Here is a 19,475-nt window from a genome sequence, read left to right on the forward strand (position 1 = left end):
ACTACCCACCATTGCGACCTGTACGCTCTCGTTGGCTGGCCCTCGCTTCATACTCGTCGCCAAACCCACTGGCTCCATGTCATCTACAAGACCCTGCTAGGTAAAGTCCCCCCTTATCTCAGCTCGCTGGTCACCTTTGCATCTCCCACCTGTAGCACACGCTCCAGCAGGTATATCTCTCTAGTCACCCCCAAAACCAATTCTTTCTTTGGCCGCCTCTCCTTCCAGTTCTCTGCTGCCAATGACTGGAACGAACTACAAAAATCTCTGAAACTGGAAACACTTATCTCCCTCACTAGCTTTAAGCACCAACTGTCAGAGCAGCTCACAGATTACTGCACCTGTACATAGCCCACCTATAATTTAGCCCAAACAACTACCTCTTTCCCTACTGTATTTAATTTATTTATTTATTTTGCTCCTTTGCACCCCCATTATTTTTATTTCTACTTTGCACATTCTCCCATTGCAAATCTACCATTCCAGTGTTTTACTTGCTATATTGTATCTACTTTGCCACCATGGCCTTTTTGCCTTTACCTCCCTTATCTCACCTCATTTGCTCACATTGTATATAGACTTGTTTCTACTGTATTATTGACTGTATGTTTGTTTTACTCCATGTGTAACTCTGTGTCGTTGTATGTGTCGAACTGCTTTGCTTTATCTTGGCCAGGTCGCAATTAGAAATGAGAACTTGTTCTCAACTTGCCTACCTGGTTAAATAAAGGTGAAATAAAATAAAAAAAATAAAAAATAAAAAAAAACACTGGCTTCAGGCAGGCAGGAAGGAAGGGGGACTCTGTGGGCCTCAGTGTTCTTTACCTGAAGAATCCACACGAGGAAGAAGGTAAAGATGGAATGGGGTTAGAGACCATCTAAAAATATTTGTATTTTCTAAAGGGAAAATCAAATGCAAAGAGTTCCACATACTGTACTACATATGGAGGGGAAGTAATTTATACCCTTTGACTCAGTAATATTGAAGTCAATATCTTCTCTGTCACTTCTACATCTTCTAGTGAACTTCTACAGTATATTGCATGAGCTTAGGTCTGGCTGTGGGTGCTTGGTCGAGTGTTAATACACATAGCTTGTATTTTCTGTCCCCTGTACATAGCAGGTGTTGATGTTTTAATGCGCTGCTCCCAGACCTGTGTTTGTTGGGTGATGGCAGGCCTGCTAATGACTGCCCAGGGGTTCTGGAGGGTTACGGGGACTGAGGGCTACTGCAGCCTAATGGAAGGATGAGTTGTGGTGATGAGAGCCCTGACACACTGGGGCAGGAGAAATTAAAGAAAGCAAAATGAAAGCAAGAGGAGAGAAAGAGAGAGCAAAGTGTAGAATAAGAGAGCAGAAAGAAAGTAAAAGAGAAAATAATGAGGGAAAGTATGGAAGGGGGGACAGAGAAAACAGAAAAAGGAGAGAAAGAAAACGTAGGAAAGAGAGGAGTCCCACTGGGCCATGTGACAGGGTGATTGACAGGTGCCAGGAGGGGGGCCAGCATGTGTGGAGTGACCTGACCAAGGAGGACAGACAGACAGCAGAACAGAAAGGCAGGAAGCGTGTGGGATTACAGAGTAAACTAGCAGCGTCACCGTGTTTGTCTAACTCCACAGTCCACTGGATAACACCACCGGGGCCACTGTCACTCACTTCCATTGGTACTGGCATTGCCACTGCCCGTAACTCATCACATCATTCTTGCTCATCCATCATAACCCCACCAACCCCCCTAACATACTTTATGACCTGTGGGTAGGATATCACTGGGATTTGGTTCATATGATGTTTTTCTGTCCTCTGCCATTCGCACAACATTAGTCGTGGTTTTTACACTGCGGCAGTGGTGACATTAAACCTTCAGCACGAGGTCCTGGGAGAGAGAAACAATGAGCGTGTGGAGCACTCAAGCCAAGGTCTTTTTCTCTAGCTTGTCTAAACTCCTACTCTTCCCCTAGTGGCTCCATAGGTGAAACGCTGCTGTTTAGCTGAACTTTTCAGCCACAGGCAGTTTTGGGACTAAAATTAACTTTCCAAACATGAATATTCTGTAGCAAAGCCTGAGAAGACAGATTTATGACACAGCATCATTTCTGGTGAGTATTTCAGGAACATAGAGAGAACTGAGAGAGCTGGGAAGCACCTGTAATGTCACACCGGTCTGAAGAGTCTTTTCACACAAGAACAGCACCTCCTGTTTGACTCTGCTAAACATGTTATCACATTCCTGCTGTAACCTTAGAGAGGTGAGACACGTGAGCAGGGTTGTGGAATGCACTATGCAGGTGTGGACAAACACACCAACAACCCTCACAAAATATTATAGTGGAAGTGCTACCCAAACAAAATGTGAAAATAAAGAAATATAAAACTATTAAAAAAAACATTCATGTTGTGGTATTCAAATTAAAAAAGGTAGTATAAATTATGAGTTCCTCACAAAAATACAACAAAGAGATATTGTGTATATGTTTCCCATTAATGAGTCTAACCCTTGGCTTGTGTTGCTTAACCATGGCTGAGGATGGGGTGTCGGTGTGTATGGAGGGAAGGTTCTCACAATCCCAGCGCGGGCGTGGATGAGAGGACACCTTTAAAACGTTCCCCTCCAGCCAGGTTCAGCCTCAGAACAGGAATGCACACTCATTAGGAACCCATCAATCACAACAGCCTAGGAACTATTTTTAACACTGGCCCAGGGGCACTGAAGGAGTCGTTTACAGGGGGCGTGGGCAAATTTATGATGCGGGACGCCCCTACTGAGCGTATTATCGCTGGCACGCCGGGTAAAAACACCCTCTCCGGCTCGGTGAAGGAGGGAACGGGAGAACACAGTACTGGTGAAACAGAGGGATGGATGGGAGTGATACAGTACACCCCACCCAAACAAGGAGCAAAACAACAACAAGATTCCCAGATGACCTCAGAGAAAGTGTATTAAAGTATTGTGTCTTTAAGGCCTGAGTTCCATCCCAGAGTGTATGACCTTACATGTCCAGTTTGTTTGTGTAACAGAGTAGTGGTGTCGGAGTGGAGCGAGTAAGAAGAGGCTAGGAGGTTCTGCTCCATAAAACACACATTCACATCATTCAAAGGCAGGCAGGCAGGCAGGCACGCTGTGGGCTGCAGCAGCAGGGCAGACGTGTGTGTGTGTGTGTGTAAGTGTGTGTCTGTCAGCACAGGCAGAGCATAGGGCCCTCACAGCTTTCCACTCACTTTAATGTGTCACTGAGAAAGCCTATGGAGCGTATCTCCTTCTGCCTCCCCCTCCTCCCTCTGTCCTCACCCCCCCTACCTCTGTCCCCACCCCCTCCTCCCGCTGTTGTCACCCCCTCCCCCACCTCTCCTCACCCCCCCACCTCTCCTCCCCATCCTCACCCCTCCCCCCCTTCCCCTGTCCCCCCCTCCTCCCTCCGCTCTCCCCCCCTTCTTCCTCTGTCCTCACCCCGTCCTCCCTCTGTCCTCACCCAGTCCTCCCTCATCTCCTCCTCCCTCTACCTCACACCCCCACCTCTCCTCCCCGTCCTCACCCCCCCCTCCACCTCTCCCCCCCCTCCTTCCTCCGCTCTCCCCCGTCCTCACCCCCTTCTTCCTCTGTCCTCACCCCGTCCTCCCTCTGTCCTCACCCAGTCCTCCCTCATCTCCTCCTCCCTCTACCTCACCCCCTCCTCCCTCTGTCCTAACCCCCTCAAGCCCCCAGGCTGTGCAAGCAGTACCCCCCCCACACACCTTCTTTCTCTACCCCTCTGATCCTCTCCTCAGACTCCAAGCCCAGCACTTGGAATCAATCAGAGGTGTTCAAACATTGCCTTATCTATAATTGAATAAGCAGTGAGTTTACTGGCACCTCACCGTGCCCTCCCACACCCGCACACAGAGTGAATGGTCGAGAGACTGACAGCTGAGCCTAGCGACGGCCGCTTGCGATGTTAGCCATGAAGACACAACACCAGAAAACCAATTACGCCATTGACAGACTGTGGTTAGTTTGGGAAGAATTTGGGGTGTTTTATTTTTATTTTTTATACTTATGCCCCCCCCCCCTGAAAGCATAAACACTGCCAGGACGAGGGTAAAAAAGGCAGTACCCCCTCCTCACCCTACTACCTCCAACCTACCCAAAACCCACAACTCCCACCCCTCACCCCAGCCCCCATACCACGGCGGTGTGGAGAGGTGGGATTAGATTCAGGTGCGAGGTCCTGTTTGGGTTGGACGGGCCCCAGTCCAGAACAAAGTGTTTCTGTCTACACTCAGCCCAGTTAACAGCTTATTATGAGACGATGCCATTCCGAGATGTCAATCAGTCGGCGGGGTCACGACAGACAGAGGGAGACCCCGCTTTGCTGGTCTAACCAGCTGCAGGCTCTGAAAACATATTTCTCTCTGAGTTGGAGAGACACAAAAGATGTTTAAATGAGATCCCTTTACATGGCCCCTCCCCCTCCAAACCCACTATGGCCTCATGGTAACCAGAGCCAGGTATTCTCCGGCAAACATTAAAGCCCCCAATCAAACAGGAGAGAGCGAGAGAATGTCAGAATAGTAGATAGGGTTCTGAAAGAGGCGATTGCGGAGGCGCTGACTGACATGGAGCTGTAATGGTGGTCAGTGACTAACTGGTCTTACTGACTGACACGCATTCATGAAGCCTATCACTTAAGGTCTGACAACTGCCTTACAACCGTACAGGAGTCAGAACGGCAGTTTCTACCGAGGCCCTTAGGGTAGTGATTGTATGGCCCATAATGAGGGCTACCACTGAAAATGTTTTCATCCTGACTGACTGACAGCCTCTAGGTACCATGTGTCTTAAATATATACAGCCAATGTGTTACAGCCAGGCAGTGTTGAGTTTATGGAAAGTGTGTGTGTGAGATATATATATATATACACATGCATGCAAGTGCCTGTGTGTGTGTGTGTGTGTGTGTGTGTGTGTGTGTGTGTGTGTGTGTGTGTGTGTCAATAAACAGTCGTAAATCAGAAGGTAAAGCATCATGACAGTGAGGAGATGGTTTTATGCTATTGTAACAGCCTTGATGAACAGCCCTGAGCCCTGTGCTATTCGGCTGAGGGCTGTGAGAAAGCCTGCCAATAAACACCTGCCAACAGAGCGGTCTGTCCTCCTCTTCCTCCTATCACACCTCTCAGTGGAGACACACTCCCATTCTGCCACAGGGCACTACTAGTAGAGCATGCGGTGAGAAAACACACACACACACACACACACACTTACTTCACTACTCAGAAAGATCGGTTGTTATGTAGCCCAACAACAAATTCTGCATTTCCCTGAATTCACTCACATACATGAATAAAGCTGGAATCCTGAATGGTGAAACAGTCACGTCCATTAGCGATAGTACAGCAACAAGTTACTACAAACAAACACTTTTCCCCCTCTGACATTATTGCCCTCGGGTTCGAAGAGCACAATATGTACTGGTGATTTATCATGCTGCGCGACGCACCTCGGCAACAAAAACAACCGTTGTTATAGTTAAGCTATAGTATGAAAACAATTATATTCTCCATATTGCCTCGCATACTGTACAGTGCTGTCCAAATTGTAAATCCCATTGAAAAACAATGAAGTGGGTTTTCACTCCCGAGCTGAAAGATTTAGGTAACTAGGGCACACCTGTACAGCATGGGAAAAACTCATAGAAAAAACTCTGACACTAACAGAGGAAATGTGAGAGCCAAATTGGGTTACAGTGAAAGTTAGGGCTCCTCCTGTGTTTGAGCCACAGCCTTTCAGTGGCAAAACTTCATTTTTTTCCCACGCTCAGAAGCTGCTTTCAGGCAAGAGCCATCAATCACTGTCACCCCTACATCACTTGCCACCCCTCCTTTCTTCCCTCCTTCCACTTACCCCTCTCTTCCTGTCCGCCCTGCAGGCACCTATAGACTCAGAGTCGGAGAAGAGCCCAGAGGGTCAGCCAATCAATACGTGTCTACCAAACAAGACTGCTGCTAGGACTACCGATGGAAGTGACATCACAATCACCTGCCATGGGCCATGGAGCCATCTCACCTGCCTTGACACAAAACCTGCCCTAACTTAACTGCTAAACAGCACACTTTCTCAGGGTGCTCTAGGGGAGGAGGGGTATGGGGGCAAGGAGAGGGGAGAGAGGTGAGGAGTGACAGCTTCTTTAATATCCGGCTGTGTTTCACTGTGTTTTCAAACACATCTGGGGCTGAAAGTATGACCCAGGGGATTCCCCTGAAGTGAGGCTCCGCCCACATCACCAGTGATTGACATGTGAGAACAAAGCCACTGTCAACAGGAAAGTGTTCATGTCAGGGAAAATACACACAGTATCCTTCTGGGAAGGAAGATCGTAGACCTAGATCATCCAAAAACCATTAGACATCATTTTGGTATCATGGTATCTTTGAAATCTGCTTTAATCTGAATCTATTTCTTATCTATGAAAATATAAATTGGAATCACATTTTAGGCAGATTCGTCCATAACACATCAAGTACATGTATGACTATGTATAACTTCTAATAAATAAATAAATAAACACACTCAAAAATACACGTCTTCAAACTGAAGAAACTGTTCAGTTCTTTCTACCGCACGTATTTGGAGTGAAAATGACCTTTTCAGCAGGGTCCCTCGACTACGGATAGCTCCAATCAGATTTTATTGCTCCAGTCTTTCACCCATCCACCCATTTCCTTGCTCTCATCAGGCCTGTCAGTCAAGGGTGTGAAAGAGGCGCTATGTGTGCACTTTATTTCTGTTTCATTTGGCTGGGTGTTCTCTAGCTTTCTGGGCTAATAAACTCCATGCTAGCTAAGTTAGTGTACAATACATATAGGGAGTTAGCCTGCAGTGCTAGCATTGACAGTCACTGTTTACAGCAGAGCCTGTTAGTCAAAAAGCACTTGCCACTTTAGTCCTTACAATAGTGTCTCAGACCATCAAGTAAGGCCAAACAAAAGAACCACACAGCTGGTGAAACAACACAGAAACTGCCTTGTGAGAACAAATTCAAGACAAGAACAAAAAACACTGAGCTTGAGAGATCAAATAACCCAGAACTGAGGTCTGTACACTACAGGTCTGTACACTTCCCCCTCCAGCCTCAGTCTCCCTCAACTCTGAATCTCTGGTCCCCACATCACTCATCATGTCTCAGCCCCAGCCGCCCGGCTCCGGTTCCCTCTCCCTCTCAGATCATGTGACAGGGTAAATAAACCCTCTACGCTGACAGACGCGAGGGGGGACGTCACCGTGACCCGCGCCGGGCGGGGGAGCACAGAGTGTCAGACCCACGGCCCATGGGGGAGGGGGACACTGGCTGGCTGGCTGACCAGCACTGTCTTGGCTAGCCGTCGGGAGTGGTCAGCCCACGCAGCAGTCTGGGTCTGTTGAGCGGGGGAGAGAAGAGGGACAGACTGGGCTGGAGAACAGTGGAGTGAAGACAGAGGTCTTTGGGGGGGGCTTCAGTGATCTCTCAGATAGCCCCATATTTCACTGCTGCATTGTTCTGTGCTGTGAGTGTGTGTCTAAGGGCAGTGGACTGTGAATTGGCCTGGGGACACAGCTCGTGGGCTGTCTTCTTCTCCCAGGGAACATCTGCTTTCAGTTAGAGCGGAGAAAGAAACCAAAAGCTGAGGAGGAGACCTTGCACTCGGAAGAGGGCCAGTGTTTATGCCTGTGTGTGTGGCAGAGTTTACACTTGAACTTCATGTACATTGGTAAATGATGTTTGTAAGTGTGTGTATGCAGGACCAGACATATCAGTGTGTCTGTGGTTTAATATTCTTTTTCAGTTTGAATACTCCCAGACATCTCTGTCTATCATTGTCATTCTGCACTGAGTTTCTTCTACTGAACGACCACCGACCAGAATGCATTGCGCTGCCTCCAGCTCGTGTCCAACTCCATCTCTAGGGGTGCAGGCGGGCAAACCTCACCCCCCCTCACTGGATAAAGGGTGCAGACAGATTCTCTGTTTGTTTTCCATTGCCTAGGAACTCGTAATAACAACACAGCTCTACAGCGGGGAAAACACCTCGTCTTTTTCTCTCCTTCACCAGCCTCCCAAGAAACAACAAACTGTTTCTTCAGTAAAGTCATCTGCATTTATTTTCACTTAAGGTCCTCCAGAGTTGAAGCTGATGTTTTTTAGCAGAGAGAGGGGGAAAGGGATAGCGAGAGAGATAAAGAGAGAGCACAAAGGAGACAAGAGTGAGCAATAGCTAGAGAAAATACGAATTTGTCCCAGCTCTGTGTCAATATATGATGCTACCAGGAGGGCCTAATTTAATTAATTTGAGGAGAAAAATGGATTAGTCATGACACGAGGCAGCGAGAGCAAACCGGCCGGAATAGGATTAGCTCACTGCTCCTGCTGACTTCTGTTTGGACTAGCCAATAATCTCATTTCAATACCAACACTCTGCTCTGGGCAGGCAACGGAAAAGACTGGGGTCAAAGAGGAGGTATGGATCTGTACTGTACTGAGTGTACAGGGAACAGGAGATGAGAGGTAGAAGACAGTGTGAGGACTGAGTGTAAAGGGAGGGAGAGATGAGAGGTAGAAGACAGTGTGAGGACTGAGTGTAAAGGGAGGGAGAGATGAGAGATTGAAGACAGTGTGAGGACTGAGTGTAAAGGGAATCACTGACCTGGTAGGTTCCAATGCCGATGTGTTTCGGGTCAATCTTCACCAGCTCAGCCAGCGGGTCCTGAACTCGTCTCCCTATGGACACTGGGAAAAGTAGAGCCCAACACACAAACTATTGAAATACTATTAGGCCTAACCAATACACGCAAACAGAGAAATTGTCTTTTAAAATACCAGGAGGGATGATGAAAAGTAAAACAATAAATGACATATTTCATATAGTAACAGACTTGATTACACTTATTAAATATGCATGTTAGGGGCTGTCCTAAGGGCAGGCCATTCACTCATGATTGGTGGGGTGGGGGATCATCTTAATGAACTCCACGGCTGCAAGCCAATTAGAGTGCCTGCACCTGTCACTGAACTACACCCACCTGTCTCCAGGACACAGCCCTGCTTTCTCACATAAACACACTGGGAGAATCTCAATTGCATTTCCTTGATTCCTCGCATCCTTCTCAAAACCCATTGGATCTCATTAAATGGGTTTTGAGGAGGCGGCGAGGTGAGAGGATGCAAGGAATCAAGGAGATGCAATTGAGATTCTCCCCTGGGTATTATCCCATCTTCCTCCCAAAGTATGCACTTGTTCATGTGGAAGGAAATGACTGGTACACATACAACTGGTACACATATAAGAAATATGGTGGAACCTCCCTGCAGCCCATTCCTCCACCAATACAAGGTTTTTAGATTTGTTGGAAGTAGTGAACAAGTGTACACTTCAGGAGAAAAGAGATGCAACACGCCTCCGCACAAACACGCACACACAAACACGTGCAAACACACACACACAAGTTTAATGATGATGTTTGTAATACTTGAAGTCGAGTTAAATGTAGCTAAATCCCTTCTCCAGGGTGGCTGACAAGAAGAAAAATGATAAACATTACTAAACACATGACATCATTTCACAGCCACTACAACATATGAGGACAGAAACTATATCCAATCCAAATACACAAAATAGCTCACACACACACACACCCTCAACGCTCTTATTCCTCGTAGAGATCACATTAACGGAGTTCTCAGCAGTAGACTCTCAAAATAGATGCAAATAGACCTAATACCAAACTCAATTTAAAGCCAATAAAACTCTAATTAAAAGAGAAATAAACCCCAGCGAGAGCTTGCGAACGTCATCTGTTTATATGCCAATGACAACATAACTGAGTTTGGTGAATGGGACCAGTTGAGTGTGTTTGGTTAAACACGGACTTAAAACAGTGTAAGAGATGGACAACGTGATTAATAGAGCATGCTAGGGACATATCATTCAAAAACCACAAGGATTTTACACAAGTAGTGGAGTCGCCAATGAACTGACCATGACAGTCTATGAGAGAGAGCTTATCAGCGCTAACCCACTGGAGAGCTACCAAACATCTAGTCCATGCCAGATTCTCCCCTTGGTGAATCTTTAGCTTGGCTAGTAAACTTTTCAATAAGTGCTGGAGAGAGCACTGCTAGTCTCTGCTTACAAATGACCCCCCTATTACGGCGAGAGGACTCGGAGGAGAGAAGTGCTTTTGTGTGTGCTGTACAAGGCCTGGGCTGAAACGCCATCCCTGTCTAAATATTGTTGCAGGCTGCAGTTTCCCACAGGCTTCCAAGGAGAGATGCAGAGAGTGAGGCATTGATTCCACATGCTCCTCCGTCCCAGTCCCACCTCAACTACGTACATCCAGCTAGTCATCTAGCAAAACACACCACCACATCCTCCTCCTCTTTCACACCGACTCAGCCTCGCACATCTAGACAGTCCTCCACCATAATGCACTTCACCATATCATCCACCAGTCCAACATTCATCACCAGCCACTTTACTCAAACAAACACCCGCATCACCGTCATTTCAAATATAGTGTTGTATGATGTAACATAGGCTACAATCAAGCTGTCTACTTACATATTCACACATAATTACATATTGAATCCCTAACAAAACACTTTGTCATCACTGATTTAAATACACACACCCACAATGCATCCACTAGCCTGATAGTGAACCACAGAACTATCCACTCAGACACTCAACAAAATGCTCATAATCTAGCTACTACCGTCTCCCACTCAATGTCATATAACCATCGCATCTGAGTTCAGGGTCCCGACAGAGGGGCAGTGGATAATCTAAGGGTGTTGTCATTACCTTTCCACACTAGGGGGCATCAGTACTCCCTCTCAGGAGGTCAGACCGACCAGGGCAGGGGGAAGAGTTCGAGAATTTGGAAGTTAGGTGTAAAACAACAAGCCCTTAAGGCCCTCTTTGTTCAAAAAACACACTCTCCTCTGACAAGCACATCCACATACTGAAAGCACCCCCCCCCCCCCCACACACACACACACATCCCCACAGAACAATCTTTCTACAATGTCCTTCTCAACATTCTACTCTATTGCATCCAAGATAAATGCCCGCAAATTATTACACACATCCAAAATAAAACACAACATTACTTACGTCTTTCATTAAGGGGATAAATATGTCTCCCTGGGCTTGCTAGCCCTCTTGACCAGAGGACAATGTATGAATAAATCCGCAGCTTGATTTACTGTTTTTATAGAGGAAGTCTGGAATAATTCTCAAATCCTGTTTTGGAGAGCATTTGATTCTCTTCCAGAGTTTCTTAAATGTGTTTCTGTGTTTGAGATGGCGCATTGTGCAGAGTGGAGAGAGTTTGTGTGGTCCGTCACACAGCCTGGACCCTGAGGGAAGTCCGATTTCACAGCAACATGATGAGTTCTACAGAGATGACCAGACTGCTAGGATAAGGGACCAGAAGAGTTTGTCAATAACATGGCACCATGTCAGTGTTGACTGATGTGGGATAGTTCAGGTTAATGTCAGTGCTTGAGAGCTACCAACAACTGAAGTTATTGACCTTAAAACAAATGCAGTGGTGTGAGAAAGTCCTGGGCAACATAACCAGAATGTTTAACCAGGATGTTTTGTGTCAAGGTTGACCCCTTCATGATTGATTAGTTTAGTGGGTAGACAGGCAGGCAGGCAAGCCTACAGTGCTGTCAGTTGTGTTCTGCAGTGCACTTCCGCTCTCTCACCCTTACAGGCACACAGACAGCGGGGGCGATGAGAGCTGCCAGGCCAGAGCAGACAGCAGAGGCGATGAGAGCTGCCAGGCCAGAGCAGACAGCAGAGGCGATGAGAGCTGCCAGGCCAGAGCAGACAGCAGAGGCGATGAGAGCTGCCAGGCCAGAGCAGACAGCAGAGGCGATGAGAGCTGCCAGGCCAGAGCAGACAGCAGAGGCGATGAGAGCTGCCAGGCCAGAGCAGACAGCAGAGGCGATGAGAGCTGCCAGGCCAGAGCAGACAGCAGAGGCGATGAGAGCTGCCAGGCCAGAGCAGACAGCAGAGACGGAGAGCTGCCAGGCCAGAGCAGACAGCAGAGACGGAGAGCTGCCAGGCCAGAGCAGACAGCAGAGACGGAGAGCTGCCAGGCCAGAGCAGACAGCAGAGACGGAGAGCTGCCAGGCCAGAGCAGACAGCAGAGACGGAGAGCTGCCAGGCCAGAGCAGACAGCAGAGACTGAGAGCTGCCAGGCCAGAGCAGACAGCAGAGACGGAGAGCTGCCAGGCCAGAGCAGACAGCAGAGACGGAGAGCTGCCAGGCCAGAGCAGACAGCAGAGACGGAGAGCTGCCAGGCCAGAGCAGACAGCAGAGATGAGAGCTGCCAGGCTAGACCAGAAAGCAGAGATGAGAGCTGCCAGGCTAGACCAGACAGCAGAGATGAGAGCTGCCAGGCTAGACCAGACAGCAGAGATGAGAGCTGCCAGGCTAGACCAGAAAGCAGAGATGAGAGCTGCCAGGCTAGACCAGAAAGCAGAGATGAGAGCTGCCAGGCTAGACCAGAAAGCAGAGATGAGCTGCCAGGCTAGACCAGAAAGCAGAGATGAGAGCTGCCAGGCTAGACCAGACAGCAGATATGAGAGCTGCCAGGCTAGACCAGACAGCAGAGATGAGAGCTGCCAGGCTAGACCAGAAAGCAGAGATGAGAGCTGCCAGGCTAGACCAGACAGCACAGATGAGAGCTGCCAGGCCAGACCAGAAAGCAGAGATGAGAGCTGCCAGGCCAGACCAGAAAGCAGAGATGAGAGCTGCCAGGCCAGACCAGAAAGCAGAGATGAGAGCTGCCAGGCTAGACCAGACAGCAGAGATGAGAGCTGCCAGGCTAGACCAGACAGCAGAGATGAGAGCTGCCAGGCTAGACCAGACAGCAGAGATGAGAGCTGCCTGGCCAGACCAGACAGCAGAGATGAGAGCTGCCTGGCCAGACCAGACAGCAGAGATGAGAGCTGCCAGGCCAGACCAGACAGCAGAGATGAGAGCTGCATGGCCAGACCAGACAGCAGAGATGAGAGCTGCCAGGCCAGACCAGACAGCAGAGATGAGAGCTGCATGGCCAGACCAGACAGCAGAGATGAGAGCTGCATGGCCAGACCAGACAGCAGAGCAGGACTCAGAAGAGCAGACTAGAATCCAGCAAAGAGCTAAGCCACCAACATAACAACAGAGGCTTTGGTTCATTATGTAGACCAGTCAGAATTTCGCAACTTCTAGCAACGGCCCTGGCAACGGAGGCTAACTCCTAATTAGGGCAGCATATAGCCTAGCAGTTAGAGCGTTGGGCCAGTAGCCGAAAGGTTGCTGGTTTGAATAACCGAGCCGACAAGGTGAAAAAATCTGTCCTTCTGCCCTTGAGCAAGGCACTGAACCCTAATTTGATCCAGGGGTGCTGTACTACTATGGCTGACCCTGTAAAACAACACACTGCATCTGGTGTATGTAACCATAAAACATTTATTGTCTATTTCTCAAATCCCATTGTGATGCAAGAGGGGAGGACATATTTTGGCAAGTGGACACTATTTGGCATGACATGCCCATTGACTGAGGTGTATCTCACCTGCACTCCTCAGGTTCGGGTCCAGATCTGGCATTTCCTTCACTGCCGCTGGGCTCACACTGTAGATGGATGCCCCTGCCTCGCTGGTGATGCTGAGACAGAGAGAACACATGGTTAAAGGGATAGTTCAACAATTTGGCAATTAAGTTCTTTGTTCTACTTACCCAGTCGGATGAAGTCATGGATACTATTTGTATGTCTCTGCGTGCAGTTTGAAGGAAGTTGGAGGTATTTACTGGACCCAATGCTAACTAGCGTTAGCACAATGACAAAGTCTACAAGAGCAGCCAGGATCACACAGTAGCAGTCAACCAGTGGCAGAACTACTCACACTCATACCAAAGCCCACTCGTATTGTTACTCTCTTCTCAAAAGGTTCAGTATATATTCTTATATTCCCCTCCCAAGTGCCATTTTCCTCCAGCCTCTTCTTTCTACTAAAATAGCATCTTCTCACAAAGCATCAATACGTGATTCTTAAGTCCATAAGGCCCTGCTGTTCCTTCCTGCCTTTCATGCAAACACTCCTTTTTCTTTGAAGATCAAGGGCGTCATAAGCTCAGGTTTGTGAGACTGATCCACATAGCTTTTAGGGAAGCTTTTAGGTGAAAAAAGAATGAAAAAGGTACGTGAATGGGGAAGATGGAGGGAAAAGAATAGTGAAGGAAAAACAAATAGCCCTAATAAAGATGTACTGTCATAACCATCACATCACTCACAGAGCCCCTCCTTCCACTGATGTATTCTCATTCTCAGCACCACTTAGATGGCTAGTGTCAAATGCACCATTACCTACAAATCAATTCATTCATTCAGTAACAAGCTCTCCTTTCTCTGTTCGAGACCCTCTGTCGTAGACACCGACTCAATAAATCTAACCTTTCACCATGGTAATTATCTCTAACGTTCTCTTCCAACTCCGGTGATCACAGACCTTTTCATCAAGCAAATAAGGTTAGAGGCCAGGGCGAATGCTTCTGCTCGTTTCTCTACATGAATATGCCTAGGACATGTTCTCAACTATAGAAGTCTACATGCATACATATATTCAAAACGGCATTATCTATTATTTTCAATTCTATGACTAATTGGTCGTAAAGCACTCAAGCACATCCAAATACCTTAACAGTTTTACCATTGTGTTGCTTGTTACTTTTAAAATATGGCCATTAGTTCCAGAAATATACCTGATGTGAGGGTAAAAGCCAAAAGGTGGAGCCCCAGCAGACATAAGACAATGTAGGGTGATGCAGAGCTAAAGGACAGAATGAATCCTTAACTAATGGACTCAACCTCCAAGCTTAGTTTGTGTGTGTGTGTGTGTGTGTGTGTGTGTGTGTGTGTACAGAGAATCCAGTTGTAGTGTGACACTACTGCCATCTAGAGGACTTGTATGTGTACTGCTACCGTTTGCTTCAACAGCAGAAGGTGACAACTGATAAATAATAAAATACAGAATTAAATCCTTATTGGGAACTTGGGACAGAATAGGCTTAGCACTTCAGAAATGTTTGGCCCATAAACACCAGTCATAATAAAAATAATTAAAATGTGAAAATATCGAGCAATAATATTATCATCATCACCCGTACCCGAAACCCGAGACCTGATCGGAGAGGTTCCGGATCCAGAATTCTATATAATGTCACAGGTCTGGGTCGGATCTGATATGATTGTCACGGGTCTTGGGTATGTGTAACTTTAACTGACTTGTCCGGAAGGACCCATACAGATCCGAACACGACTCCTGCAGTACATGGAGAGAGAGAGAGAGAAATTGTATATTTCATGTTGCTGCTCTTTGCTTTTCACGAAAGTGGCGCGTGTAGCTTGTTGTTGGCCAATCGTTTGTCATCAAAGTGGCAAAAGGATGCAGGCATAGAGCCTTCGTGTGGGACAAAAGTTAGGAGAAACAATGGAAGGTGGAATTAAAAGTTAAAAAGGAAAATGATAGGCTACAAAGACCAAAAACCAACAGGTAGGATGCTACTTTATATTCTGGATGGAATTGTTGCTTGTAACTGTGTAGGACGAGAAAGCGCATGTAGCCTCAATTAGCCTAGCTAGTTTAACTAGCTTCTCCTGGTTCGATGCAGCCAAGACAGGTACCACGTAATCGTATTGGATGATAAATAACCTAGCTATGGCAACTACACTTTATGACCAAAAGTATGTGGACATCTGCTCGTCGAACATCTCATTCCAAAATCATGGGCATTGATGTGGAGTTGGTCCCTCCCTTTGCTGCTATAACAGCATCTACTCTTTTGGGAAGGCTTTCCACTAGATGTTGGAACACTGCTGCGACTGGCTTCCATTCAGCCACAAGAGCATTAGTGAGGTCAGGCACTGATGTTGGGCGATTAGTCCTGGCCCGCAGTCAAAGTTCCAATTCATCCCAAAGGTGTTTGATGGGGTTGAGGTCAGGGTTCTGTGCATGCCAGTGAAGTTCTTCCACACAGATCTCGACAAACCATTTCTGTATGGACCTCGCTTTGTGCACGGGGGCATTGTCATGCAGAAACAGGAAAGGGCCTTCCCCAAACTGTTACCACAAAGTTGGAATCAATGAGAATGTTTTTGTATGCTGTAGAGTTAAGATTTCCCTTCACTAGAAATAAGGGGCTTAGCCCGAACCATGAAAAAACAGCCCCAGATCATTATTCCTCATCCACCAAACTTTACAGTTGGCACTATGCATTGGAGCAGGTAGAGTTCTCCTGGCATCCGCCGAACCCAGATTTGTCCGTCGGACTGCCAGATGGTGAAGCGTGATTCATCACTCCAGAGAGAGCGTTTCCACTACTCCACAGAGTACAATGGTAGAGAGCTTTACACCACTCGAGCTGACGCTTGGCATTGCGCATGGTGATCTTAGGCTTAAACAGTTATTGTGCCGACATTGCTTTCAGGGGCAGTTTGGAACTCGGTAGTGAGTGTTGCAACCGAGGAGGCAGTCCAGTTCTGCGAGTTTGTGTGGATTACCACTTCGCAGCTGAGCCGTTGTTGCGCCAAGACATTTCCACTTCACAATAACAGCACTAGTAGGACCACAATTTGACAAACAAACTTGTTGGAAAGGTGGCATCCTATGACGGTGCCACTTTGAAAGTCACTGAGCTCTTCAGAAAGGCCATTCTACTGTCAATGTTTGTCTATGGAGATTGCATGGATGTGTGCTCGATTTTTTTTTAAATTATTTTATTTTGCCGTCTTTCCTTCCCTCCTCCCTGTTCCCGTGTCACTCACTCACACTCACAGTAGCCTACACACACTGCACGGCCCCTGCTAGACCGTCAACTCTCTCGACCACCTCTCCCTCGCTCTTTATCAGCTCCGGTTAATAAGGTCGCTTAAACATTTACTTCTCTGCTGCTACCCTCACTCGGATTGGACCGGGTCTGACCAGGAACGGGTCTAATTGTCTTCTGGTCCGTTCGGAACGGGTCTCTATATTGACATTTTTTATTTATGCATATCGGGTCCGGATGGGGAAAGCCCCTGGTTCATGTTTGAAGGCCTCTAACTCAGAGTCAAACCTACTGTAGCCACAGTAACATTTCAATGTTCATTATTTTCAACATGTTAAATGAGGACGATAGAACACGTTAAATGAGGACGACTATATTGCTACTACTACTACACTCAGCAAAAAAAGAAACGTCCTCTCACTGTCATCTGCGTTTATTGTTAGCAAACATAACGTGTAAATATTTGTATGAACATAACAAGACTCAACAACTGAGACATAAACTGAAAAAGTTCCACAGACATGTGACTAACAGAAATGGAATAATGTGTCCCTGAACAAAGGGGGGGTCAAAATCAAAAGTAACTGTCAGTATCTGGTGTGGCCACCAGCTGCATTAAGTACTGCAGTGCATCTCACCCTTATGGACTGCACCAGATTTGCCAGTTCTTGCTGTGAGATGTTACCCCACTCTTCCACCAAGGTACCTGCAAGTTCCTGGATATTTCTGGGGGGAATGGCCCTAGCCCTCACCCTCCGATCCAACAGGTCCCAGACGTGCTCAATGGAATTGAGATCTGGGGTCTTCGCTAACCATGGCAGAACACTGGCATTCCTGTCTTGCAGAAAACCAGCCATACTGCTCATTCTGTGCGTGGTGGCATTGTCATGCTGGAGGGTCATGTCAGGACGAGCCTGCGGGAAGGGAACCACATGAGGGAGGAGGATGTCTTCCCTGTAACACACAGCATTGAGACTGCATGCAATTACAACAAGCTCAGTCCGATGATGCTGTGACACACCGCCCCAGACCATGATGGACCCTCCACCTCCAAATCGATCCCGCTCCAGAGTACAGGCCTCGGTATAACGCTCATTCCTTCGGCGATAAACGCAAATCCGACCATCACCCCTGGTGAGACAAAACCGCGACTAGTCAGTGAAGAGCACTTTTTGCCAGTTCTGTCTGGTCCAGCGACGGTGGGTTTGTGCCCATAGGTGACATTGTTGCCGGTGATGTCTGGTGAGGACCTGCCTTATAACAGGCCTACAAGCCTTCAGTCCAGCCTCTCTCAGCCTATTGTGGACAGTCTGAGCACTGATTGAGGGATTGTGCATTCCTGGTGTAACTGAGGCATTTGTTGTTGCCATTCTGACCTGTCCCGCAGGTGTGGTTTGGATGTACCAATCCTTTGCAGGTGTTGTTACACATGGTCTGCCACTGCGAGGATGATCAGCTGTCTGTCCTGTCTCCCTGTAGCGCTGTCTTAAGCGTCCTCATGCCTCCTTGCAGCATGCCTAAGGCACATTCACACAGATGAGAAGGGACCCTGGGCATCTTTCTTTTTGTGTTTTTCAGAGTCAGTAGAAAGGCCTCTTCAGTGTCCTAAATTTTCATAACTGCGACCTTAATTGACTACCGTCTGTAAGATGTTAGTGTCTTAACGACCGTTCCACAGGAGCATGTTCATTAATTGTTTATGGTTCATTGAACAAGCAGTGTTTAAACCCTTTACAATGAAGATCTGTGAAGTTATTTGGATTTTTACGAATTATCTTTGAAAGACAGGGAGCTGAAAAGGGGACGTTTCTTTTTTTGCTGCTGCTGCTACTACTACACATCTATTGTAGGATAATGACTGAGAAATGGTGGGGGAATTGAAGACATTAAAGGAAAACTCCACCCAAAAACGATCTATGGGTATTTGTTTCATTAGTCAGTTGTTGACAAAGTCCCAAAATGTTTTGCTTGTCAGCAATCAAGTTTTCAAGATATGTAACTTTCAAAATACAGAAATCATCCCGTATGATGCATTTTGTATCATCTCACAATTGCCATATTATCCTGCATGTCCGGTAAGAGGTGTTATCATAAAGTCATGCCACTGATCCATCCTCCATCTTCAGGGTATACCCTTCTCTCTTTCCTCTTGGATAGACAGATCAGATGGGGAGTATCTCTCCTCAGTGTTCATATCTAGCTGACCTTTGTGATGAGAGGTCAGCGCCTGCCCCTCTCACACTCACTGTTGGTACAACCAAACCTCTTAAGATCCCCTTCTCACTACAGCCACATCAAAAGACCCTAGAATGGGGGCCTCTGCCACGACAACCTTGCCAATTAGTACCATCCTGTTTAGCAACAGCCGACAGAAGTCTGACAAGAATTACATGTTAAATGAACTTGTCCCCTCTCTCTTCCCATCTTTCTCCCTCCCCCATTTGACTACTCTAGCCGTCTCTGCATTAGAACCCCCCACTCCCGCTTCTGCTGACAGCTGACATGTCTTCGTAGTGACAGCGCTAACGAGCGCTGGCACATGACCTTCAGCAGGGTCAGAGAAGATGGAGTCGACAAGCTGGTCATTAATAAGACAGTCAGACGGATTAGGAGGTCACAGCACAGGGCACACACCC

At 47.3% G+C, this 19,475-nt stretch overlaps 1 protein-coding gene across 5 annotated transcripts in view; it reads right to left on the reverse strand.

The window, feature by feature from the left end:
* The window catches only part of LOC139376856 (S1 RNA binding domain 1), a 98,907-nt gene that overhangs the window by 36,670 nt on the left and 42,762 nt on the right, over positions 1-19,475 (reverse strand). For all 5 annotated transcript variants that reach the window (XM_071119817.1, XM_071119820.1, XM_071119819.1 and 2 more), the window contains exons 15-16: positions 13,589-13,680; positions 8,659-8,741 (exon numbers count right to left, since the gene is read on the reverse strand). In XM_071119817.1, the coding sequence (XP_070975918.1) occupies positions 8,659-8,741; positions 13,589-13,680 (175 nt within the window). The remainder of the gene's footprint in view (positions 1-8,658; positions 8,742-13,588; positions 13,681-19,475) is intronic.

This window comes from Oncorhynchus clarkii, chromosome 20 (genome assembly GCF_045791955.1).
Source record: "Oncorhynchus clarkii lewisi isolate Uvic-CL-2024 chromosome 20, UVic_Ocla_1.0, whole genome shotgun sequence".
Taxonomy (NCBI): domain Eukaryota; kingdom Metazoa; phylum Chordata; class Actinopteri; order Salmoniformes; family Salmonidae; genus Oncorhynchus; species Oncorhynchus clarkii.